At 37.7% G+C, this 25,610-nt stretch overlaps 14 protein-coding genes and 1 non-coding gene across 15 annotated transcripts; 4 read left to right on the plus strand and 11 right to left on the minus strand.

Annotated features, from left to right (window-relative positions):
* Positions 1–430: 430 nt before the first annotated feature.
* VHS1 (putative serine/threonine protein kinase VHS1) lies at positions 431–1,822 on the plus strand (the record flags this gene model as incomplete). Its single annotated transcript, XM_033909586.1, has 1 exon — positions 431–1,822. The coding sequence occupies one exon, from the start codon at positions 431–433 to the stop codon at positions 1,820–1,822; it is 1,392 nt and encodes a 463-aa protein (XP_033765477.1).
* Positions 1,823–2,178: 356 nt separating this feature from the next.
* Positions 2,179–2,760, minus strand: SPAR_D04450 (gluconokinase; the record flags this gene model as incomplete). Its single annotated transcript, XM_033909587.1, has 1 exon — positions 2,179–2,760. The coding sequence occupies one exon, from the start codon at positions 2,758–2,760 to the stop codon at positions 2,179–2,181; it is 582 nt and encodes a 193-aa protein (XP_033765478.1).
* A 342-nt stretch (positions 2,761–3,102) lies between these two features.
* SPAR_D04460 (uncharacterized protein) lies at positions 3,103–4,224 on the minus strand (the record flags this gene model as incomplete). Its single annotated transcript, XM_033909588.1, has 1 exon — positions 3,103–4,224. The coding sequence occupies one exon, from the start codon at positions 4,222–4,224 to the stop codon at positions 3,103–3,105; it is 1,122 nt and encodes a 373-aa protein (XP_033765479.1).
* An 813-nt stretch (positions 4,225–5,037) lies between these two features.
* PAM1 (Pam1p) lies at positions 5,038–7,545 on the plus strand (the record flags this gene model as incomplete). Its single annotated transcript, XM_033909589.1, has 1 exon — positions 5,038–7,545. The coding sequence occupies one exon, from the start codon at positions 5,038–5,040 to the stop codon at positions 7,543–7,545; it is 2,508 nt and encodes an 835-aa protein (XP_033765480.1).
* A 295-nt stretch (positions 7,546–7,840) lies between these two features.
* On the plus strand, positions 7,841–8,290 carry BTT1 (CCR4-NOT core subunit BTT1; the record flags this gene model as incomplete). The annotated part of the gene is made up of 1 exon (XM_033909590.1): positions 7,841–8,290. The coding sequence occupies one exon, from the start codon at positions 7,841–7,843 to the stop codon at positions 8,288–8,290; it is 450 nt and encodes a 149-aa protein (XP_033765481.1).
* A 128-nt stretch (positions 8,291–8,418) lies between these two features.
* MET32 (Met32p) lies at positions 8,419–8,994 on the minus strand (the record flags this gene model as incomplete). The annotated part of the gene is made up of 1 exon (XM_033909591.1): positions 8,419–8,994. One exon carries the CDS (start codon positions 8,992–8,994, stop codon positions 8,419–8,421), a length of 576 nt encoding a protein of 191 aa, XP_033765482.1.
* Positions 8,995–9,526: 532 nt separating this feature from the next.
* On the plus strand, positions 9,527–10,903 carry CHL4 (Chl4p; the record flags this gene model as incomplete). The annotated part of the gene is made up of 1 exon (XM_033909592.1): positions 9,527–10,903. The coding sequence occupies one exon, from the start codon at positions 9,527–9,529 to the stop codon at positions 10,901–10,903; it is 1,377 nt and encodes a 458-aa protein (XP_033765483.1).
* An 87-nt stretch (positions 10,904–10,990) lies between these two features.
* On the minus strand, positions 10,991–12,256 carry RMD5 (ubiquitin-protein ligase RMD5; the record flags this gene model as incomplete). The annotated part of the gene is made up of 1 exon (XM_033909593.1): positions 10,991–12,256. The coding sequence occupies one exon, from the start codon at positions 12,254–12,256 to the stop codon at positions 10,991–10,993; it is 1,266 nt and encodes a 421-aa protein (XP_033765484.1).
* Positions 12,257–12,573: 317 nt separating this feature from the next.
* Positions 12,574–14,115, minus strand: CTA1 (catalase A; the record flags this gene model as incomplete). Its single annotated transcript, XM_033909594.1, has 1 exon — positions 12,574–14,115. One exon carries the CDS (start codon positions 14,113–14,115, stop codon positions 12,574–12,576), a length of 1,542 nt encoding a protein of 513 aa, XP_033765485.1.
* A 303-nt stretch (positions 14,116–14,418) lies between these two features.
* Positions 14,419–15,936, minus strand: RKM4 (ribosomal lysine N-methyltransferase; the record flags this gene model as incomplete). Its single annotated transcript, XM_033909595.1, has 1 exon — positions 14,419–15,936. One exon carries the CDS (start codon positions 15,934–15,936, stop codon positions 14,419–14,421), a length of 1,518 nt encoding a protein of 505 aa, XP_033765486.1.
* A 298-nt stretch (positions 15,937–16,234) lies between these two features.
* HSP78 (chaperone ATPase HSP78) lies at positions 16,235–18,670 on the minus strand (the record flags this gene model as incomplete). The annotated part of the gene is made up of 1 exon (XM_033909596.1): positions 16,235–18,670. One exon carries the CDS (start codon positions 18,668–18,670, stop codon positions 16,235–16,237), a length of 2,436 nt encoding a protein of 811 aa, XP_033765487.1.
* Positions 18,671–19,060: 390 nt separating this feature from the next.
* On the minus strand, positions 19,061–20,233 carry YAP6 (Yap6p; the record flags this gene model as incomplete). Its single annotated transcript, XM_033909597.1, has 1 exon — positions 19,061–20,233. One exon carries the CDS (start codon positions 20,231–20,233, stop codon positions 19,061–19,063), a length of 1,173 nt encoding a protein of 390 aa, XP_033765488.1.
* A 936-nt stretch (positions 20,234–21,169) lies between these two features.
* On the minus strand, positions 21,170–21,682 carry SWM1 (Swm1p; the record flags this gene model as incomplete). The annotated part of the gene is made up of 1 exon (XM_033909598.1): positions 21,170–21,682. One exon carries the CDS (start codon positions 21,680–21,682, stop codon positions 21,170–21,172), a length of 513 nt encoding a protein of 170 aa, XP_033765489.1.
* Positions 21,683–21,970: 288 nt separating this feature from the next.
* EXG2 (glucan exo-1,3-beta-glucosidase) lies at positions 21,971–23,659 on the minus strand (the record flags this gene model as incomplete). The annotated part of the gene is made up of 1 exon (XM_033909599.1): positions 21,971–23,659. One exon carries the CDS (start codon positions 23,657–23,659, stop codon positions 21,971–21,973), a length of 1,689 nt encoding a protein of 562 aa, XP_033765490.1.
* Positions 23,660–25,483: 1,824 nt separating this feature from the next.
* Positions 25,484–25,565, minus strand: SPAR_Dtrna17S. The gene has a single exon. It is a non-coding gene; the product is annotated as a tRNA-Ser (tRNA).
* Positions 25,566–25,610: the final 45 nt, after the last annotated feature.

The following is a 25,610-nucleotide window of genomic DNA, read 5'->3' on the forward strand; positions in this document are numbered from 1 at the left end:
ATGTATTTATTATCTATACATGTTGACGTTCATGCCCTTTTTGTTTCTCTGGAGCCTAAATGTACCTTAATTCTCTTCATATACCATATTAATAGTGCCATTGTAATAAGCATTTTTTGTTTCCAAAACCTACTTTGCCTGTCTCTCTCCCTTGCCGTTGCCACCCCAAAACTTTCTATTATCTATTTTTACTTAGAAGTGCTATAAGAAAAGCTTTAATTTGATTAGCTCTCCAAGGCGTTTACATCTGTGTTACTGCTAGTATAATTTTTTTTGTTCAACTTTTTTTGTTGTTGCTGTTGGCGCTGCCATTGTTTTTTGTTTTATGAGTCACGATCCAAAAGTTTTTAACATTTACTGTACGATAATTTACTAAAATACAATATTAAAATAAAATAAAAGAAGAGAAAGGAAAAAAAAGGAAAAAGTAATGATGATGTTCCACAATTGCAGAATCAATAACTATTTAATAACTTCTCAAATTGGAGAAGGCGCGTACGGTCTGGTCTACCATGCCGTAGATATTCGTACCGATAAGGAATACGCTATCAAAGCAGTAGTTCAAAGTTACAGCGTTACGAAGGAAGCCGATATTGGCGATGACAAAATACACAAGAATAGCGCCAAATTGCAAAAGAGACTCGGTAAACTCTTCAAGGAATCGAAAAACATTGTCAGAATACCCTCTATAGATCTTGAATCGATTGAGAATATGTCAGAGGAAGATTTTAAAAAACTGCCTCACTATAAAGAGATTTCGTTACATCTAAGAGTCCATCGTCATAAAAATATTGTCACCATACATGAGGTACTGCAATCGGCAATCTGCACGTTCATTGTCATGGATTATTACCCCACGGATCTATTCACGTCTATTGTAGATAACAGACATTTCGTCACTAATGGTTTGCTAGTGAAAAAGGTCATTCTACAAATTTGCTCCGCTCTTAGTTATTGCCACGACCACGGCATCTATCACTGTGATATCAAGCCTGAAAATTTGCTACTGGATGCGGATGACAACGTTTTCCTTTGCGATTTTGGCCTGTCCACTACTTCTGCATACATAAAGCCAAATGTCTGTATTGGCAGCTCATATTATATGCCCCCTGAAAGAATCTCATTCGATAATGGGAGATTGTCCAGCTCTAAGAGTGGAGGTCGTAAATTGGGAAAAGTTTGTGCCTCATGCAACGGCGATTTGTGGTCATTAGGTATCATCCTTATCAACTTGACATGCATCAGAAACCCCTGGCTGAAGGCCGACAAAGCTGAGGATAACACCTACTATTATTTCACCAAAGACCCCAATATATTAAAGCAAATCCTACCCCTTTCCGATGACTTTTACTCATTAGTAACCAAGATTTTACAAGTGAATCCCAAGAATAGAATAAGCTTGCAAGAAGTGATGAAAGAAGTTAGTTCTATCACAAGCTTCACCAATGAAGGCCCGTTATCAAAAGTACCCCCTCTTTCCAAATCTGTTTATGAAAAGTTCACCAGTCCCGTCGACAACACGAGTAGAAATTCGCCAGAAAATCAATACACGCATGTGCCCAATAGTAAGGTCGGCAAGAATCTATCTTATACGTCTTCAAGTGAGGAGGAGGATGGAGTCAAAGAAGAAGAAAATGACGATGATAATGGCAGTCGCAGTGGCAGTCTCGGAACGCTAGACACAGACACTGGATTGCAATCTTCATTCACGAGCACTTCCTGCGAGTCCGATAACGAATGCTCCAAGATTTCGAGTAAGTTTTCTTTGTTTGAAAAAAAATTCAATGAACTTCGTATGAGTTCCTCTTCTTTAACCAACTAGCCCCCTCCTTTATGAAACAACAGTACACTACACTTCTGTATAAGCCCACAATTGATAGACCTTCTCCTGATGATCATCTGTTTCTCAAAACATTACTTGCCAAGGCAAGTTGTAGTTATATTCACGCTTCCGTTATGACCCCCACTATCCGTTTAATGTTATTTATTTCAAAGATCTTCCCCTTATGTATTTTTTACTTTTTTTTTTTGGTTAATCCATGTACCCCTTTTTTTTTGGGTGAGTTGCTATTATTGTTCATTCGAATTCGTTCTGTCTTTTTTACTTTTCAAGGTTACTGTATTTAATCTCTATATAGCTGTCTCTTACATTTGAATTTACATATACCAAAAAGTTATTTACTCGATCTTCAAAACTTTGCTTTTTACTACCTGTATCACATCTTTTTCTATTTGATAGAATGTTTTGAAATCTAAGGGAACAATATCACAGTCGGTTTCATCATTAACGTCAGGTAATTCCAGGTCCCTGAATTGAGACTCCATCATATCAGCTTTCATAAAATGACCTTTCCTTGTTTTGAGCCTTTTTAGAACTTCTATCTTACTTGCATATAAAAAGATAAAGTGGAACTCCGATTCAGGGCATGTGTGTCTTATCAAGTCCCTGTACTTCTTCTTCAAGCTCGAACAAGCAACAATTGACAAATGCTCCTTAGTGCTTGCTGCAGCTTTCGTGGATTCTACAGCAACTTTTTTCAACCAGTCCCAACGGTCGTCGTCATTTAATGGAATTCCTCTTGTCATCTTTTCTACGTTGGCAGGTGGGTGCAAATCATCGCCTTCAATGAATTTCAAATCCGGGTATACATCCTTAAACTCATGTATTAGTTCGCCCGCAATGGTTGACTTTCCTGTACCTGCGGTACCTGCCAGTACAATAACCTTAAATTTTTCCATAGCCTCGTATTTCCTTGTCATCAATTGCCTTGACCATCCATGCGCTGATTGAGGCACTATGAAAACCTGTTTGGTCTCCGGGAAGCTCTTTAATGCTTGCTACTTGGGGCTCTTTCAATCCCTGTTATTTTTCAACCGGACCTTATATAATTATTGCTTGGGAACTAACGGTGTTATAATTTCGATAAACTATTTAGCGACGTAAGGAAAGCAGAAAAAACGCAAGAAATATGAGTAAGGGAGAATATCAAACGAAACGAAATATAATCTTTACATGGCATATCTTTTGTATATAAAGGTTTTGATAAGCACAAATTGTGCAGGCATGCAAGGGGCAGATTCGTAACTACCTAAGCGATTTAACTATGCAAACATAACACCGTATTGGGGCCTTCCACCGCACTTAACGACTAAGTCTATGAGTTTCAAGTCAGAAACCCGCCTTAACAAGTCCCATATAGTGGTATCAGATAAAACTTCGTTTTCTGCCAATGATGGATTGTAATAATATTTCAGGATAAATTTCTTTATGAGCTGTAATCTTGATCTATTCTGCAAAAAAAACTCGAAATTCAGAGTCTCTAGTGCATCGGCATAAGTGAAATATAATAAAAATATCATAGTCGTAAGAGGTTCAACGGAGCCTAGTTTTCGTGCTGCAGATCCGGAAACGCGTAAAATCAAATCTATTGATTCAAATAGAGATATTATGGTAAACTTAGAGCTCACGGTAGCTTCTTGTATTTCAATACCTTGAAAAAACCATTCTATAAAAGGGGATATCACATCATATGGATTCTTTAAGGTAAAATGATTACCCATGGCTTTCACACATTCTCTATGTGTTAAAAAAATATACATATTGTTGTAAAAGTTTTTGGGGAAGTCTTCCTTCTTGGTATCTTCAGTGTTTATTGAACACAAGTCTAGCTCTTTAGATGTATCAAAATCACCATTTTGCATATCTTGATAGTGTTTTCTAGGAAGAAAGTGAGAAATACTTTTTAAGAGGACAATGTGATGATCTAATAGTAATTTGAAAAAAGTTTCATGTTCGAATAGCGTGGGGATCACGATATTTCCTGCATTAGCTTTTATATTATCTACGTCAAATTCTAGGGGATCGAAAAGATATTTTTCCCACATGATCCTGGACAGCAATGAAAAAGATGGCCTCAAGCAACTATAAAAGAACTTGTTCAAGGCGACCATTGACGGTTCACCCTTTGTAAAAATGAAAATGTGTTGAATAATTTCTATAGGCAAATCTTGCAAAGTTAGCTTCTTGCGATGCCGAGGTTTCTTGGTCTGAAACCTGGTAGGCCTGTCTTCCTCCAATATTGGTCTCTTGGATAAGATCGCGGTATCGAAGAGATGCACATGATGCTGCAAGTTTATTGAAGACAATGCATACTGATGCAAAGGAAGCACATGCTTTTTTCTCTTATCATGCCGGCTAGAATATCCTGTGAAAATATAGCCCATAGCCAGCTATTATAAAAATATACTTTGTTCAACGCGCTAGTTAGTTTAACGATATTACTTCTCTTTTGCATATATCTCTTTACTCATCGCAAACTGATCCATTCCCGATGTTTGATTCCTTACTAGTTGCAAAAAAGGACAAGATGAAACGCGGTGTATGGCTGGAATCTACCTTTTTATCCCAAACTCACACAAAATATATGATACGCAATAAAAAAATGCCAACTCTAGCACAATTTGAAGTTGGAAAGGCGTATCTTGTAATATAAAACAAGGTATAGTGCTTTCGTCCCGTTCACGTACTACTGCTAGTGATCTGCTTTCGTATTCTATGTACAATAACAGCTTGGGTGACTTTTTTCACAATGTCTCTACGCGAAATTGTCGCAGCCCCCTGTTGGCCGTGCTGTGGGCCATTCTCGAGGCCAGAATGAAACAGAAATCTACAAACATGGAAAGGTAGAGTAGAATTGAGTGAATAGTAGAAAAAGAAAGGAAATAGTGGCATACACGATAGCGAAGTTGTTTATATCTAGTATAACCAGGCCACCCATTAAAAACGCTTACACGACAAAATTGGAAAAGAGGCGACTGCCAACATACTTGCCCTTTTTTATCCGCTATTGTTAGTGTCCGTTAAGTACAAGCTATACCTCATTTGAAAAGTTGGTAATCAGCACTAAAGCCTGTCATTTTTGCTCCACATTTTTGCTCTCGGTCATTTCTATTCGGTTTGGAAGTGCTGTGCGTTAGTTTTTCTTTTTGTTTCCTACATTTTGTTCCCGGCATACTTTGCAATAGATATAGTTAATAATGACATCTGCATTAAGAGTTTTGGTGTGCGGAGATCATCCCAATCTCATTCTATACACATCCAGGTTTCAACATGCCAAAAACATAGAGTTCTACCTTGTGAACAATTCAGAAAATGCCAGCTACGAGATTAGTTCATTATTTTATGGGACGGAACGGTTTCAGATTCAAAACCATTTCCAATCACTTCTAGACTTGGTAGACCTCAATAATGAAAATAGCAGCTTGGTATTCGACTTAATAATAATGAGTGCGTCTTCGCTGCAAGAAATCCCGCAGGTATTAAGAAATTTGAAGCATATGATAAATAAAACCACAAAGATACTATTTGAAAGTAGTGGGTTTGTATATTTGGAGCCATTTATCAAGGCTTCAGTTGATCTTTCGCTGTCAAATATTTTCAGCATTTTTACCGATTATGACATAAGACGGTTAGACAGTAGCTCATACAAACAGTGCACGACTGCAAATGCCAAATCCTTTTCTGTTTCGATTGGTCAAACGACTTCCGTCCGCAAAGACAACTATTCAAGTGATATTATTCCTATTTTGAATACATTTCAGAAATTGTTCCAAAAACTATTTCCTAGAGACATTGTGACTCTCTATGATCATTCTCCCTCGGCTTTCTTGACGAAGCAATGGGAACTGGCTTTACCTCAAATATGTTTTGATCCATTGTTGATAATATTAGAAGAAAAGGTTCCATCAAACTTAGATGACCACGTTTTAGCCAAACCTCTTATTTCAGGTTTATTAGGTGAAGTCCTATTGTTAATAAAAAAAATGGGTATAGCCTTGAACAACCCGAATTTTCAAAATGAACAGACTATATTAAAACATTGGAAGAATAAGTGCGAGGAGTTACCTGACGTTCCTGCACTTTTACACAATTTCATCCATAAATCTTCATCCTTAAATATTGACTTACTGTTATTACAGCCGATATTACTAGCAGATGACTTTGGCGTTAGAACCCCATATTTGGAATGCTTGTTTACAATGATGACCCAATATCAATTGTTAAATAAGGGCAATTCTGAATGGTTTATTAGGAAGGAAAGCAACACAGCTTTAACTCGCGTTGATGACTTACAAAATAACATCGCACTCAAAGATGGAAAAATCGTGCAGCTGCAAAATTCGGAAGCAACTCTGAAAAATCAGATGAAAGAACTTCAAGATCAAGTATCAAACCTGAAACAAGAGATCTCCTTAGGTAAAACAAACCATGAACAAGAGTTAGACACTCTAAAGAAGAAAATGCAAATGGGAGACAATCCGTTATTTGACCGCAACTTACCACATATTAATACCACTGGTATACCTCGCTCTGATAATAGTGCCGATGGTGATATGAACTACGAAAAGAATGACCAAGGTAATAACAGTAGTGAGAATGCTAGCAGAAGACAATCTTTTTTCAACTCGACATCTGATACAACATTATCCAGAGATGAAACCTCGTTGAAAGAACGTGAACTAGAAGTGCGAATGAAGGAATTAGAACTTCAAGAGCGTGAATTGGAGTTACAGAGAAAAGCTCTCCAACAACAACAGCAATATCAACAAAGACCGCCTAAGCAAGGGTACGCCGGTCCTCCTGGGACACCAACCAGTAGCAATAACAACATTAACAGTAATAAAAGTTATAATCCAGGTAGAAAATCTTCTTACAGTCAGCCTCAGCATGTGGCGATGATGACCAACAGAGGTCTACATGGTCCTAGCATCGCAAGCTCTAGCCCTGTCATTTCTGCCAACAATTTTGTTGACCCAATTTCTTCCGGCACACCATATAGCGGCAATAGTTCTCGATTCAGCCAACAAATTCCGTCGCAGCAGTACATGCATACTGTTAAACCTACAAGTAGGAAGAACAGAAGTAGCGTCATGCCTAATATAGGTTATGTCCCCGGCCTAACCAATAGCGAGTACAGTAGGAAATTTAACGGTAATGGTGTGAATGGTACGCAAAGTCGTGTGAATTCACTTTCAAACCAAAGTACGTTTAGATCTCAACAGGGCCCACCTATAATACAACAAAAACCGTTCCAAAATAACGGTGGTAGTATGAGGACAAATCGCATATCTTCCGCGAATTACAATATTTCAAATCAAAAACCGGGCTTTGTTAACTCTATTTCAAGTCCGAATTTAAGCAATTTTGAGAATAACAACAAAGGACAGAAGAGTAGAAATGCAGATTCTGCTCCGTGCGTCAATCAACTGAACAATGATTCTCAGTCTCAGTTACAATCTCAGCCTCAAAACAGTACCTCAAAAGTTCCTCAGATCAATATCACGCAACCATCACCAATTCAGACCAACTTTACTACGAGTGATAACCCTGCCCCTGTAATAAAACTTGGGACACCTCCTGAAGGTACAATTTCAACTGCAACTACAAACAATAATATAAGTGCAGTGGCAGACGAGAGCTACAAAGAGGAAGTCAAGGAAAAAAAAAAGAAAAAGTTTAGTTTCTTTGGGAAAAGAAAAAAGTAGTCAATACGCTAGCGTTTATCTTTCCAAGCCGAAATAATCTGTTTTTCTTAATACTATGTTATATTTTATCTACTATACATTTTATTTAAATATTTTCCACTTGGTGGATGACCAGCGAGGAAGTTTGTAGCTTGAACAGAACTTTAGATTTTGTTATAAACGGCATATGTTCCTTGATATTCCACTTCATTTTTTTTTTTCGCTGCGATAGAAACGATTAAGATGCGTCAGAAAGGGTTCCTGATAGAGAAATATGCCTGAATCAAATAACTACTACATAATCGTACGATATTAAATGCCTGTAGACCAAGAGAAATTAGCTAAGCTGCACAAGCTATCAGCGGCAAACAAAGTTGGTGGTACCAGAAGGAAAATAAATAAGAAAGGTAATCTCTCCAATAATAATGACAAGGATGATAGCATATTACAGACTGAACTACATAAACTGCATCCGATGACCATTGAAAACGTTGCTGAAGCAAATTTCTTTAAAAGAAATGGGAAAATTTTACATTTCAACAGTGCAGTCGTTCAGATTGCTCCGCAATGCAATCTCACAATGATTCATGGTCAACCAAAAGAGAATACACTTAATGGATTATACCCGGGTGTAGCCTCCCAATTGGGTAGTCAAGAGCTTGATTATTTGACAGGTTTGGCCCATAATTTAGAAAATGAACAAACAGTGCTCGATCAACTAGGCGACAGATGCAGCAGGACAAAACAGCAAGCGATGAATAGCTGACATGGTTCATCATATTCACGACAGATCGTTATAGGTAGTGGCGAATGTTAAAGCAGAATGTGGTGCCATATTAATGTTGAAGATGAATATATATATTCTATTTGAGAAGATACACACTATTTACCATTTCAGCCATTACTGCTACTATTTTGGTTGTTATCTTGACGATGAACGATGTTGGATTGCTTGACCTTTTTCAGTAATTCATTGATACCTTCACCACCTGCAGTTAGTAATTTAGTCCTGTTTCTTCTACATGTCAATGTATCATAATGTCTTTTTAATGCGTCTTTCCTTGCAAAACCTTTGCCACATTGAGGACAAATGTTGGGCAGTATGGCGAAGTGTGTCTTTTCGTGCCTTCTCAAATCAGATGATCTTGAAAATTCCAACAAACATTTCGCACATTTGAATCTTTTTTCACCAGTGCTATTTCGACGGTCTTGAGATTTGCTTTTGCTGGGCTTCGGCGGTTTTTGTAATTCGTTTTCCTTTTTAACGTTCATGTTACCATTTTGACTATTAATGTTAACTCCATTTTCTGCCTGTATGAGTGACGGTTTTTTATTTTGTGACGTGTTTTGCCTATTTCTTACTCTTTCCAATAACTCTTTTATTATGGGATCTATGTTATCAACATTTAATGATACATCCACTATTGCTTCTGTGGCCTGTTTGATAAATGCTGCATCCTGGTCCTCCATTTGGTACCTTTTGAAATTTTATGACACCACTTGATTTCTTCCACTATTTTATTAACAAATTCTTGGCATATGACATGAAACCTTATTCAATTAGCCAGATGCATACATATATATATCATGAATAGATATGTATATCTACTATATCTATATATATGCCTCGTCAATTCACTAGTGAAAGTTCCGAACGCGGCAAGGAGAACAAGGATAGTTTTATTTATAGTGATAGAGAATTCAAAACTGACTCCCAGTGATTTCAACCTAAAAGTATGGCAAATTCTAACCCACAATTCAAGTTCTTTATTATTGTCAAAAAATATGTAAACTGTGGCGCACTAAGGGACGAAAAATCATTATCAAAATGTCACGTGCATCTTAGTCCAGTCGGGCAATAGATAGTAACTCTAAATTAAAGTTTGTATTAAAATATAAACAAATGGATGAAGATTAGTAGCATAAAAAGCATCTTACGTTAATTTAGGAAGAAAAGGTTCGGTGAGTACCATCCTTGGCGTGTACATTTGGAGAATAGCAAATGTCTAACGGATTAAGGCTTGAGGATAATTATGTGCCAACCTCCGACACATCAGTAGTTTACAAACAATTGATGAGGTTGCCGATAACGGTATTATATGATCTCACGCTGTCATGGTTCGCGAAATTCGGTGGGTCCTTTGATGGTGACATAGACCTATTGACAGAAACATTAGATTTGCTCATTGAGAAAGGCGTGAGGCGCAAAGTTATAGTAAATAGGATATTATACGTGTATTGGCCAGATGGCCTGAATATTTTCCAATTAGCTGAAATAGATTGCCATTTAATGATAAGTAAACCAGAGAAGTATAAATGGCTTCCATCAAAAGCTTTCCAAGGTGATGGGAAACCTTACATAGTAAAGCTTCAACCGGCCAAATTCATAGAAAATTTACAAACAGATCTGGCGAAAATCTATCACTGCCATGTTTACATGTTTAAACATCCCTCATTACCAGTGTTGATCACCAGAATCCAGCTATTTGACAGCAATAATCTCCTTTTGAATACCTCCAATATAGGAAGTATAAATAAAGAATCTCTTTACAACAAGTTGGACAAATTTCAAGGTAAAACACTAATCTCAAGGAGACCATACTACGTTGCATTCCCACTAAACTCTCCAACAATTTTCCATTCAGTCGATAAGGATATTTATGCCAGGCTAGTTTTGCAAAGTATTAGCCGAACCGTATCAGAAAGACAAACGATCATCTTTAAACCAATACAGAAAATACCTATGAAATCCATACATAATATGATTACTTTAGTAGGGCCTTCGAGATTCGCGGAGTCCATGGGGCCATGGGAATGCTACGCTAATGCTAACTTTGAACGGTCACCACTGCACGACTTTAAAAGGCACCAAGGGCTCACTGGTAAAAGGGTACTAGTAAGAGAATTCGATGATTCCTTCTTAAATGATGATGAGAATTTTTACGGAAAAGAAGAACCTGAAATAAGACGACTCAGATTGGAGAAAAACATGATCAAATTCAAAGGTTCAGTGAAGGGTGTAATGGATGAGAAATATAATACTTTGAAGGAATTTAACGAACATGTCCACAATATTAGGAATGGAGAGAAAAAAGCAAATTCTGGTGAGGCAGTATACATTTCTAGATACACTTCCTTAGTTCCTGTTGAAAAAGTTAGTTTTACTTTAAAGAATGAGATAAACAATAGAATAATTACCATAAAATTAAAATTTAGTGGGAATGATATTTTTGGGGGAATACACGAACTATGCGATAAAAATTTGATAAATGTTGATAAAGTTCCTGGATGGCTGGCTGGAGAAAACGGATCCTTCTCAGGAACAATAGTAAATGGAGATTTTCACCGCGAGCAAGTTTCTAGAGGTGGGTTATTGTAAGACACTTCTCTATTTTGTTAGCAAATAAGTAGCTGAGCAATTGCATTAACACCAATGAAACCCTGCGAAAAAAATGTAAACTTTCGTTTAGAGCATAACAAAGCGGACCTTCTTTGTACTGCTCATTGAAGTATTTACCGGGCAGTATGGGCACTTGAAAGTAATTGTTCCGTTCTTCGATAATCTGTCTAACGCCTTTTTAGAAATGATATGATGACATGCCAGTGAATACGGAGGATTTTCTGTAGTAGTTTCCTCCTTTAACACAGGACAAATGAAGATCGGATGGAAATGGGTCAGGAAATCGGGCAATTTAACATCAAATGGCAACTCATCTTTAGTGGTCCAGTCAACATGCGCTAGCTCCCTAATGGTTTTATATTTTATGAAAAATTGGAAAGAAATCAGGCCACTTAATACTATCAAAAACAAGGGAGAGTCAAAGAAAATATGTTTTGCGGCACAATACTCCTTAATAAATAAGGATATGCATTCTTTTAATTCTTTATTCACTTTAGAGTTAATATCTTCAATTGGTTGACCTATTAGCGATTTAGTTAATAATGGTATAACGTTCTGCATTAATTCTTTCTCCCTATGTCTAAAGCAATCCAGGGGTGCGTTCTGCGTTATTTGGTAGTACACCTCCACAGGGTTACCATGCATCACCATCTGCATTGCTGACAAAGTGTATAGATCAAATTTTAGGGACGATAAAGCTGTATGGTTAGATGATAAGCTGTCCATTTCATTGGAGCACCATTTGAGACAGCTTTCGGTGTCGCCTTTTTTCAAATCATGCACAATTCGGCCCATTTCAATAAATTTAGTAGATTCTTTATTAGTAATTCCGTAGACATCTTTTAAATAATGGAAAGCCTCATTTTTATTTTCTAGCGGCATGTTATCTATACTATACCTTAATATATGGTAGCCGATAGCTTCATTAACATTTTCCATTGCGGTCTTGGGTAGTTTGTTGACATATACGCTATCTATATTGAATTCTTTTAATTTGTTCAGCGTACTTTTGTTAAACCGGTTCGATTGCTGAGAAACATGCTTTATTTGTTTCTTTATTGAATGGTCCCATTGCCTTTGTGACTTGCTTAATTTTTCAATAATTAGTTCTCTTTTCCTCTTGAACTTTTGTTTTTCCTTGTCATTCAACCTATTGTAGACTTCTGGTTCTGATTCTTGAATGTGCTTATTCAAGTGCGCTTTCAACTTCTTTAATTGACTCTTGAATTCATGAGTATGATTAAGACATTTTTGAAGGTTGGTCTCTTCCAGATTACTGTCGGCATAAAATTTGGCAAACTCCGTCTCAAAGCTATCTAGTAATTCTGACATCGTGTCTTGATGCCTTACTCAGTGTTGTATCTTTCTCAACGATGTACTTATGGCTCATATTATATGTGTTGAATTTTACCCCTAAAAATAGAGGTTCCTTAGCAATTCCCCGGCCCCGACGAGCGTTTCTATGTACGAAAAAGTAGTTTTCAACCTTTCCAAAATGATAAGAATATGGTATCAATTATTAGTCGTGTAAATAAATAATTCGTAACAAAATACAGATATTGTACTATAATAAATAAATGGATAAAAGATACACACTATAATAAATAATCCTCGCGGGAACAACGCCACCTATTCATTACTTAAGCGTTTCAAAATTTGGAGTTACTCGAAAGTTCAGTAGCATGTTTTGCCTCAGCTACTTTTTTGATTGCCTCAGATAGTCCCTTATCAACACGAGCAAACATATCATAAACGCGCTGCTGTATTTCAGGACAGGCGCCTTCCACATGAATGCCGATGTTATGAGCTAAATTCTTTTGCTGTCCAGGTTGCTTTCCCAAAACGCGGTAGAGATTTCTTGCTTGCACGAAATCAACATCACCTGGGGATGTTGCCCAATGGTAAGGGATAGCTGGCCCATTCCATACTTCTTGGTGTTGCTGAATAGGTCTGTCCTGTTGGATATACGTGTATGATTTATCGTTGGCTAGATACGTAGGTTCTGAGCCGAAGTTGCCGTTAACATTCATCGGCCCATCTCTAATAGCAGGATTGAAAAATTTGGATGCGTAGGGACAGTTTACGGGTATTTGGTGGAAGTTGGGACCTAGCCTGTATCTATGAGCATCCGCATATGAAAATAAACGTGCCTGTAATACTGGATCAGCACTTGCTTCTTGGTAAGGGACGGTGGTACTGGGGGCGAATGCAGCTTGTTCAACCTGTGCAAAGAAGTTCAGTGGATTCTCGTTCAAAACAATTTTCCCTACACGCCGTAAGGGGAATTGGCCCTGAGGCCATACTTTAGTCAAATCAAAGACTGAAAATGGTAAATTTTTGGCATCGCGTTCAGTCATTGTTTGAATATACACTGTCCACGAAGGATAGTTACCACTCTGGATAGCTTCAAATAAATCTTGCTGGCAGTAATCTGGATTGGAGCCCGCAATTTCTGTGGCCTCTTCTATGGTCAAATTCTTTACTCCTTGGTCGGTTTTAATATGAACTTGCACATAGTGCCAATTTCCCTTTTTATTAGACCATTTATAAGTATGACCAGAATAACCATGCATGCTACGATAGTTGGCAGGGGTACCGCGGTCTGAGAAAAGGATCATTACTTGATGAATGGCCACCTGATTTTCTGGAGTAGTGAGGAAATCCCAGAACATGTCAGCATCCCTTAGATTAGTTTGTGGGTTCCTCTTCTGTGTATGGATAAAATGTGGAAACTTGGAAGGGTCTCTGATAAAGAATACAGGCGTATTATTATAGACCCAATCTAAATTGCCTTCTTCAGTATAGAATTTAGTTGCAAACCCCCTTGGGTCACGAACTGTATCGGCACTACCCTTATCACCACCTACAGTCGAAAACCTTGTTAGACATTTTGTTCTCTTACCAATTTTACTAAACATGGCAGACCCACAGATATCGGTAATGTCATCAGTTACTTCAAAATAGCCGAAGGCACCAGAACCATGAGCATGCGGATTCCTTTGAGGAATATTTTCCCTGTTGAAATGAGCCAAAGAATCAATTAAGTTATAATCCTGTAAAAGCAAAGGACCATGTTTCCCGATACGCTGGGTGACGAAGGGTTCATTAATAGGATTACCAGTGGAGTTCGTCACAACTCTATCTTCTCTTACATCAGAGCGATTTACTTCATTCTTTTCTTGTCCCGACATCTTTTAGGGTTCCAAGTTTTTGTCAATATTCTTATATTTATTTAATATACCTTTTTACTAAATTTATAAGATATTCAAACGTATGTTCTGACCTCAAGGTGAATAACACCTCTTACATCTCTTTATATGTATTGCGACGGCAAAACCTTGTTACTCCAATTCAGCCACTGTGGGGATTTCGGAGTTTGTATTTGTTAAAGCCGTCCTTTTTACGGATTAAGGGACCCCGCCAACTTGCGCGGCTAATTCCAGCCAATTTTAGGCATTACTAATTGCGGCTTTAATAGCAATTAGAACAACCACTCACTTCTGTACGCAAGGACGTTTGACAGAGCTTTCTTCCTCTTTTGTCAATTTCCTCTTCAAGATATTAGTTAGCAGCTTTTCATCAGGTATAATTTTGTAATTCTTGTCGATGGATTTCTCACAAGCTCGCAGTGAATCTGCTTCGCTTTTCAAAACTCTCAGAGCCATAATATCTCTCAATTTTTCCTTTGTTAATGAGTTTCCCTCCGATGGTTGTTCAAAAAAAAGGCACTTTTTTAAGGGGTAATCGGCTAGGCGCTTCATAATGCAACGTTTCCATGTTGCACTGCAGTTTACAGTGGTGCGACCACCTTCTATCAATTGCAAACATTTCTTTACAATTCTCTCCACTTGCCTTTCCATTGATTTTATATCTAGTTTACATAAGTCTGGAATTTGGCAAAGAATTGTCAAGATTTGAACTAAACATATTGATTGGGGCAACAACTCACCGTTTGAATAACAATCATATGAATTTAGTACTATCTCTTCACCCTCTAACAATTCTTGGATATTGGCGTTATTGCGTAGGATGTCCATGCAACTTTCCAAAAATTTCTTACTCGTATTAAAAGTCTCTTTCAATACGTCAACTATGTTTTCAAGTAAAACTTCTCCAAAATCGTATTTGGAACCGTCCCATTCAACATACCCATATCTTCTTAATAGTTCGGAATTTGGATGTTCTCCATATATATTATACACCTGTTCATTCATCTCAATATCCCTCACGGCAATCATTTTTAAGGAATCAGAGTCGTACGTTAAATTAGCATTGCATTTGCTAGTGTCTGCATTCAACATATCAGCAAGTGGAATCATCGATTTCAAGTAACGCCCATTTTCAAGTTCTTCTTCACTGGTTTCATCTTCTTCATTTTCATTTGTATCCTGATCTCGTATTTCCAAATCAAAGGAATAACTCAATATAATACTTGCAATATAAGCGAAATTATCAAATCCAAAAGAAGTAGCTATGCATGAAAATTCTCCGCCAATTTGTTTGATGGATTTAATAATCCTTTCATGCATCTCTTTAGCTTCCTTTTTCCCTATTCTTTCAAGGACAAGTGATGGTTTCAAAAGTTGCAATTCCTTCTCATCCCAAAATATTAACGTGTTCATGTCGGTGGGCTTGTTCCAAACTTTAAAGTAAGGCGCCCATTGGCTTTTCTCTTGCAAAACTTCCATCTCATAGAGTATACACATAATTAAACCTTCCCATGATCCGATTTCGTTCAAAAATTTGTGCTTAAGAGAAGGGTGATCTGTTATTAATTGAGACGTTGTTATACTCAAAACTGAACTACGAGGTATTTTAAACAACGTTTCATCCTTCTTAATTTTTTGAGTAGCAACTATTGCACGGCCTTGATTATCGCAACAAAGATCTTTGATTTCAATCTTCGGAGATACTTCAATTTTAGCGATATTATTTAACCAACAGACAAACCTTTCGGTATCTTTAGAAAAATTATCCATATTGACAGAATCTCCCCGTTTGTCTACAGTCATATTGAGGTTATCATATTAAGCTTTTTTACAGAGGTATTGAAATTTTTCATCCTCGATGGAGAAATGACACATGAGAGTATTACCCGCAGAAAATCTCGAAGGTTAGCACTTGTACTAATATCAATGCTCTCACACCAATGGCTTCTTCGTATTGGTAGGTACTGACTTATGTAACATCCATCAGTTTATTTGGTATCAAAAGTCTTTTATTTTAATTCTCTATTTACAAAAAAAATGTATATATTTATGTATTTTCAAAGGAGGGGTTTTATCGAAATTTTATAAGCCGCCTGGTCAGTTACTTTTCAGTTTCCTCTTCAATGACTTCACCCTCCTCATGGTTTGGTAGCACAACAAGCTTACCATCTTTAACTACTACTCTAACGGTTTCACCATTTCTAATTTGGCCCTTTAATAAGAAAGTTGCCATGGAGTTCAAAATCTGCCTATGAATTAACCTATTTAAAGGCCTTGCACCATATAATTGGTCATACCCTTTGTCAGTTAGCCAATCCTTTGCTTCATCGGTTAAATCAATCTTCATTCTCTTTTCGGCCAAACGGTCCTGAATTTCTGCAATCCTAATATCAACAATTGACCTCAAAACCTTCTTTGATAATCTATTAAAGACTAGAATATCGTCAATACGATTGATGAATTCAGGCGGATAAGATCTCTTCATTGCTTCGATAACTTTATTCTTGGTTGCGGTGTCAATCTTACCATCATCGCCCAACTTCGTGTCGTTTAACAAAATGTCCTGTCCAATATTTGAGGTCATCACAATGATCGTGTTACGGAAATCAACATGATGGCCCAGGGAATCGGTCAATTTGCCTTCGTCCAACACTTGCAACAGTAGTTTGGAAACATCAGGATGCGCTTTTTCGAATTCATCAAATAAAACGACAGCATATGGTTTTCTTCTGACAGCCTCAGTCAATTGGCCACCAGACTCGCTTAAGACATAACCTGGAGGTGCACCGATTAAACGAGAGACAGTATGCTTCTCTTGGAATTCTGACATATCAAAACGAATCACATTTGATTCGTCATCAAACAGGAATTCAGCTAAAGCCTTGGTTAGTTCTGTCTTACCAGTACCCGTGGGTCCCAAGAACATAAAGCTGGCAATCGGTCTCTTTTCGCTGGTCAAACCTGCCCTTTGTAGACGTACAGCATCAGAAATGGCAGCAATGGCCTCATCTTGACCAACAACTCTTTCTTTTAAGGAATTTTCCATGTATAATAGGCGATCCTTGTCACCTTTCATCACCGTCTCTGTAGGAATACCGGTCATTTTGGCAACAACCTTAGAAATATCATCAGAGGTAACTGAATCATGCAGTAAGTTTACTTTATCTCCGTCCTTACTCTTTTCGCTTAAAGCTACCTTTTTCTCCAAGTCAGGAATCCTTGAATAGCGCAATTCGGAGGCTTTAGTATAGTCTCCTTCCCTCTGGCATTTTTCTAGCTCAATTCTTGCTTGTTCCAAATTTGCCTTGGCATTTTTAATAGATTCAATTTCCGCTCTCTCAGCGTCCCATATTTTCGTTAATCTGCTTAGTTCATCATTCTTCATCTCTAAATCCTTTTCCAACGCTTCTCTCCTTTCGACAGAAACAGGATCGGTTTCTTTTTTTAATGATTCTAGTTCTATTTGTATTCTCATTATAGCGCGGTCCAATTTCTGTATTTCGTCTGGTTTTGATTCATGTTGTAAACGTAGAACAGCACAAGCTTCATCGACTAGATCAATAGCTTTATCGGGTAAAAATCTGTCCGTTATATAACGATTCGAAAGAACTGCAGCAGAGACTAATGCTGTATCAGTAATCCTTACACCATGGTGAACTTCGTACCTTTCCTTTAGACCTCTTAGTATGGAAATCGTATCGGAGACGCTTGGCTCATTCAATAAGATAGGCTGAAACCTTCTTGATAAAGCCGGATCTTTTTCAATGATTTTGAATTCATCTAGAGTAGTTGCAGAAATGCAACGCAACCCACGAGCCAGTTTGGGCTTTAAGATGTTAGAAGCATCCATACTACCATCAGTCTTACCCAAGCCAAGCAGCATGTGAACTTCATCAATGAAAACAATAACTTTACCATTGGCCTTATCAATTTCTTCTAAAACTTTTTTTAAACGCTCTTCGAATTCCCCTCTATATTTAGCGCCTGCAATCAAAGATCCCAAATCTAAAGCTACTAGTTCTTTATCTTTCAGCGAGTCAGGAACCTCTCCAGCAACAATCCTTTGAGCTAACCCATCAATAAGGGCTGTTTTACCGACACCAGCCCGACCGATCAAGCATGGATTATTCTTTGTCCTTCTCGATAAGATTTGAATAGCTCTTGCGATTTCTTCGTCTCTGCCAATAACAGGATCTAGTTTACCGTCGCGTGCTAATTTTGTCAAGTTTGTACCAAATTGTTCTAAAGCTGGCTTTTCTGGTTGCTGATTCGGGTCCATTCTCATTTGGACGTACGTTCTTCTGAAATTGGACAATTCATTCAAGCTCTTGAAGGCGAAGGTCAAAACAGCGGCCCCATTCAATCCATTCGTCTTTGAATCTATGGGAGATCTAGTAGCTGCTCGAGATCTTGCATTCAAACTATAAATAGTCCTTTTGCATTGTACAAAAGTGTATATTCGGGGCGCATTTCGCCTTATTAGTTGCGTTCTCTGTAAATATTTCTGTATTGGTGCCTGTTTAGCCTGTCTTAACATATTTAACCTTCAAAAAAAGTTCACTCGCTTGATTCAGGGCTCCTGACATAAGTAATAAAAGTTAATACCTTCATGCTTACATATGCATATATATATGACAGTCAGTAACTAGGGGGGTTGATGAGCTTAGATACAATGAATCACAGGGGTTTATCCAAAAAAAAAAAAGTCCGTGCACCCCCTGTTGAAACGCGATGCCATTAGGTGAACAAAGACTTCTAGAACATTCTGGAAAATAACAAATAATAACAAGAATAAATCTCACCTTAGTTTTCTGTTACATTAATTATTAAAATCTTTAAGTGTGGTAAAACTTATATGCACTATAAGGTCAAAACAAAGGTTGATCTTCCAGTCCCAGGGATCAACGTTTGCTCCCTATTTATTGTGTCACGTCGCACTATCTGAGTGACTCCTTACCATTTCTTCTAAAGATCTAATTTTTTTGATTAGTTGCTCTATTTCATCCCGTTGCTCTTGTTCCTTTCTTCTAGTATTTTCAATGTCCTCGATCATTCGTATATATTCCGCGTGAAAGCGTTTATTCTCAAGTTTTAAATTTTCATTTTCGTTTCTTGACATATTGTGTTCATTTTTTATTATGCTGTTCTCACTCTTCAACATATTATTTTCGTTACATAGAACGTCATACTCACTTCTTAACATAGTAATTGCGTTCCTTATAGCTTCATGCTGAGCTATTAAAATGTTGTTGTCATTTCTCAATGAATCGTTTAATGATTTGAAGTAGTTATTTTCTGCTAATAAATCGTCGAATATCTTTGATTTTTGTTCTAGATTTTTAATGTATTTTTCTTTCCTTTGTCTAAATGCTTTTTGGGCCGTTCTATTTTGAGCAGCTCTTCTTGTATTTCTTAAGGTTTTTCCTGAATTACTTACGAGTTGGACGTCTTTTTCTGTGGCAGGTTTGGTTACATTATCACTATCATCAGCTGAATTTTTAGCGCCACTAGCGCTATTTTTGAAAGGAGGGGGAGCGGAAATAACACTGGTATTACGAGATGGGAGGTTCGACAGTTGATCTTCCGCGACATATTCCTTATTCAAAGATATACTTTGGTTCGGAAGTCCGTTTGGCAAAGGAGGATTTACTTGATAAGGTGGGTAAGGTACAGAATAACTCTTGGGGGGGAATACAACGGAAGGTTGCATACTAACATGAGCATTTTGGGGTCTGCTATAAGAATCAGATTGTTTTCTTTCATTTGAATGCGGAGGGATAATGTAAGTTGGATGCATAGGACTTTGATGCATAGGACTTTGATGCATAGGACTTTGATGCATCGATCTATAATCCGACGGACCGGATAAATGTAATAGATTTGGCAAAGGAGGCTGGATAGGATTGTTGTTAACAGTGTTGTCGGTGTCACTATTAGTTGTTGTAGAATTTATTCTATAAGGTAACTTTTGAGACGTGCTGGGCTGAGCGATTTGTGGAGAAGGATGTTCATTTAAATTTTTCTCAGAGGCACTATAAGCAGTCATTGAGCTACTCCCCTGATTATACATATCAGGACGGATCGACGGAGGGTTTTGCATTTGTCCCTTAGCACTCTTCCGTATTCTGTTGTTTATTGAAATTTATAGATAAAAGTATAGGTTATCGGATTCACGATTGGTGGGGCAAAAAAACTCGGTGTTAGAGCTTGAGAAGAGATTGTGTTTAATATTGGTTTTGTAGTATTCTCCACAATCTCGCAGCTTGCATTGCTTCTTAAAGATAGTCTACTCTAGGTACTACAAGGCTTGATTAAGCTGTTTAAACAAAATAAACAAAAAATATAGATTCTCCAAAAATTTAAAAAAGTAGAGAATAAAAAAAGAAATCAAAAGGAAAGGAAGCAGGGCCAAGAAATACTTAATTAGCGTTTCAAATGCAGCAAAAGCATAACAGAATGGAATCAAAGAGTATCAGAAAACATTAAAAAGTAATAATTTACATTTGCCTGCAAACGATTCGAAAAAGTTTTACTCGCTTGCAGTAAAAATAAGTGCAAGACTATGTTTAAAATTACAAAGAAAGCGTAATCTCGAACAAAGTTTCTACCCTTCGGCATAATGCAAAGGGGCATTAGCTAAAAAAAACAAAAATGAGTACGTTTTCTCCTAAATTCGCTATTACAATTCCGCAGATGCAGCAAGCAGCGAATAACTTTAACTTAAATGAAGTACGGAAAATATTTAACATACTATAAATCAGCCCATATAAACACCGCCTATCCCCCGCCGAAAACTAGCCGAATCTAACCAAAGCGCTAAAAAGATTATGCCGGAAACAAACCGAGAAAAAAATGCCTTCCTCAAAAGTAAACAAGGCAATACAACCGTTCTGGGTGTTGTTTTGTTCCGTGGATTTTGCGCCACCATTTTCGCTGTAAAAAATTTCTCACACAATAGTCTAGTCCCAACGGCTGTGCATAGTACCCATACACCACAGTTTTCTGACAAATGATCAGCATATACGTCACGTTCTTCTCATCGTGACTGTGGGAGAGCCAGTTCGTGCCAACCATTATTTCTTGCGTACGCTAATTGTGTGATGCGCCTATCAAATATAGAACCAGTTATCGTTTCTTTTCTTGGCTCATTGGCACTGTCGTTCCTGGAATTAGTTCCCCCGTTTAAAGAATGATCGAATGCATGTCCGGCAAACGTCACTACTCCGTTACTCTCGAGCTCCATACCATTGAACAGATTCCAATCATCTTCGTCATGAAAAGAGTTCCAGTAGCGGTTGCTGTTCTGTTCATTTGTCATTGATGCCTTAGCTTGACCGCTCTCGCGTACACTAGAGTTTCTTTCCCCATCTTGAGCAGCTCTTACCTCCCCCGCGTCGGTGCGGGTATTATCTTCCATAGCCATCGTAACATTTCCCACTTCGTCCGGAAGCGCCAGTATATCCTGATTCCATTCTGCATATAATATGTGATGCGGTGCTGATAAATGGCGGTATTGAAAATATGAATCTCGGTACAAACTTGAACTCATAACTTTGCTTCTTATATTTCGCTCTCCTCGCTTTGATATTATTCTCACTTTTCTCACGATACAGAGAGGCCACGGCACAAATATGATCCAAAGAACTTATTTTTTTGAGCCCATAATCCTGATAATCTGATAATTATCTTTTTCTACGATATCGATAGAGGTATCTTCACGATATTTCGAATCTTGAGCACTTTTTATACGTAGTACTTACATTCTAAGTATTTATAATAGAGTGAAAATTTATACGTAATTGATACAGCCAAACACATCACAGTACTATCTTACACCTCAGAGAGAAGCGCAGAAAGCGGTAATTGTGATAACGAGTGCGCATATGCTCGTTTTCCAAGTCAAACTCATATTGTTGATTGATAATATTTGTGAACTTGTTAGTTTATTAGAAACTGCAGCATTTTTACTCTTCCTAGAAGTCGTAGTAGAGGACAAAAGGGAAGTTGTCGTTCTCGGAAATGCTTGTGTTGACAAAGAGGATGAAAACTCTTCTTCAATGGATCCATCTGCTTTAAAGTACGTATAGTTATCGAAAGGGGAAGGGAAAAGATCGGCTTCTTTCAACTTCAAATAATCCCATTCTATGGCGTCTTCAGTCTTCCAATTCCAAAAAATCCATCCCGTTGTTTTTGACGAATAAGTGGCTAGCTGTGCTTCAATGAACTGTCTTACGCGGTCACGGTAATCTTGTGTCCAATCGGCTAAGCGATTCTGGGAGATGCATGTGCCAACTGGCTTATCGTTTGTAGTAAACAACGTTGTGTTGTAGTATGTTCCATCGTAACGTGCACCCACCCCGACACCATTTAGCCAGGTTGCGCAATCAGTAATGGCACCTGACCATTCTCCGACAACCGCGGGATGATAAGAAAGTTCTTTGTGGATGGAATCCCCATAGTTTATAATGTTTTCAATACGTGAAAATTGAGTTTCAGCCAATTGGTTATTGGTAAAGACTTCATAATGATGGTGGTCCACTAGTACATCTTGAGAGCTGTAATTTGCGCCTGTCAAATTAAAATAGTGATACGACACGTTCTGGTAGTTTGGGTTTAGTTCCAAGTTCCAATGACCTATTCCTTGAAAAGCATCATGAATAACAAATGTGGTGTTATCACTCAAACTCTGATTCTTTTTGAACAAGTCAAATGCTTCGTAGTACATCTCCGTTATGTTTGAGACGTTGATTTTACCACCAAGTGGCTCGTTGACGATTTGGAGACCCACTACAGGACTTTTGTCACCTTTATTTAAAAATGTTTGAAACATATCCTTCCAGACAGCCAATGTTAGCTCTTTAGTATTATTCAACCTTAACCAGCCTAGATCACCATATAGTATTCTTTCACCGGAATTATCGAACCCATTTTGGGATCCGGGAACGCCATGTAGATCTATCCATACGTTCAGCTCGTACTTTTGTGCCCAATCGAGAGCATTATTTAAATATTTCAATTGTAACCCATCACTTACGTATGGATCATTGTAAGTTATGTTATCGATGTACAAGTTTCTATCATTATTTTGTTTCCATGCCCAATATCCAATAGGGATCCTAACTAAATTAAAACCGTTGGTTTTGATTTGTTCAAAATCATCCTCGGTGATCCAAGTTTTAAAGTGTTTATCCAATAAAGCTAGAGAGGTGTTATATCCTAAGGTTTTACAAAGAGTGAATTCGTCGATAATGGATATATTACTGGAAGTGTTTTGTTGTTTTGCCAGCAACGTAGCATTACGATACAACGATGGCGTAATATAAGGTTCTGTTACTAACCAGCCTCCAATTGTAATACCTTTCACGGTGATAGTGTCGTTTGCATAGTAGGACGCGAATTTGTTTTGTAAAAAATTTAGTTCGAAAGGCGATAACGATTTTTCTTTCTCTGTGGTATTAAGGCCTTGGGTGAATTTAGCCAGGCATAAAACTAGAAATGCGGAAAAAAAATACGATTTTAAAGGCATATTAAATAGACGTCCCAAGTAACGAACGGTCTAAAATCGGCTATCCCTAAAGAATATCTTACACATTACAGCGAAGGAAAAGAATTTTTTTTAAATTTATATAGGCGACGTAATCTCGAGAATTTATCATTTTTCCATTGTATTGTTTATTTTCTTCTTTCTTCGCGGGACTTATTTTCTCGAGCTGTGCCCGTAAATAGAAATAAAGGGACTCATTTTGCACCGTCCTTGACCTTGTGATGTTTCAAAATAAACGCATACCTTATTTGAAATGGAAATTCCGCGTAGCCTTGGTAGTTCGAGAATAAAGATATAATGGGGGCGTTGATTATGTACATTTTCAATCAATCAGAGCATCAAAAGTATCTCCATATGACTATATGTACGTGTTTCATTACCGTTAAGTGAAGATTGTAGGAGTTCACATCCTGCTGTGATCATCTTTTGGTACATTTGTAAGCTAAAGTCTTGATAGGCATGTGCCCAAAGATAATACATTTGGAGAAAATGGCCGATTGTTTGCAGTACCAAAAGCTTTAATATTATCCTTTCTAGGACCATATTTAGATACATGCGGTGAACCTTTATGAACTTTTAAAACCTCGAAATACTTAACCTAATAAGGCCCGTAATCCGGTCATGCAAACTTCTGTAGGCAATGTGTATGTTACATCTAAGCGTATTGTATCTATTATCAGTACCAGCACATATATAGTATAAACAGAGCTGACAATCAGTATATCGCTTGACTCTATCTTAAAATATGCAGGATATAGTGTGATGATGGGCAACAGACCTGCTAACAGAAAATTCTGAACACCAGGGCGTATGCAATACGATACACATGCCCGCCCCACAGCAAGTTGGTGTGCTTTAACTGACGCAATATAATCTCTAGTCTCCACTTTTACTATATTTATCATTATTCGACATTTTATTTCGATTTAGTTCGATTTTGACTATAATTACCCAGTTCTATATTTAGTGTATTACCTATTTTATGTTTGTTATTTTACATATTTTTACTCTATTCCAGCTAGATCATACGTTGCAATCTGGTAGGCCATCGAATAGCCCATCCCCAATACTGGCTATATTAACCCTTCATGAAGACTGATCAGATATGCATATGGTGTGACTAGATCTATTGACTCTAAAGGTAACTTTACGGTGAAGGTTGAATGTCGTGGTGACAGTTGATTTGACAGCCGTTGATAGTCAGCCGTGCGTCGGAGCTAATGGCCCGCTATATAGGTAGAACAAGGCGCCACAGCGCACGACTTTCTCTAATACGGACGGCACTGTCAGATGTGCGTAAAGAGGTGTGGCAGCCATGATTTTTGTCAAATAACTATTCAACATGGAGGATTATGACCGTTTTTATTGAAATTGTTCGTACATTAGAAATTGTATTTTTGACGCCATTGGAACCTCTTCGTAAATACGTAATAAGTTATAATGTCTCTACTCCTCGCTGTTAATTATAGCCTGAACTCCAATTTCTGAAACACAATAAGCCGTCACATGATTACTTGGTTTTAAAAATCTCTTTTTAGCTGAGAAATATCGTGTAATTCCAGAGCATATTCTTCCCCATTGATACATGGCGCATCCGCTTATCGAAGTTGTTGAGAGGAATTATGTATGCTGCATGCAGAAACTCGCATTGTCTTGCGCTATAGTGGCGTTCGGGAGTCATGCCAGGGGTAGCCGTAGGAAAAAGAATATCATAGTTCATGGCGTGGACACTATTTGCCGGTTATTCTTCTACTAATTGAAGTTAAAACTGAAGGGTGTATGAGGAAGAATTGGGCTACTAAAAAACGACAACTGCAGGACTCGAACCTGCGCGGGCAAAGCCCAAAAGATTTCTAATCTTTCGCCTTAACCACTCGGCCAAGTTGCCTCAATCTATAATGAAATGTCCTTCATCAAAACGATGTACCGCTTT

The sequence above is a fragment of the Saccharomyces paradoxus genome, chromosome IV (genome assembly GCF_002079055.1).
Source record: "Saccharomyces paradoxus chromosome IV, complete sequence".
Lineage (NCBI taxonomy): Eukaryota > Fungi > Ascomycota > Saccharomycetes > Saccharomycetales > Saccharomycetaceae > Saccharomyces > Saccharomyces paradoxus.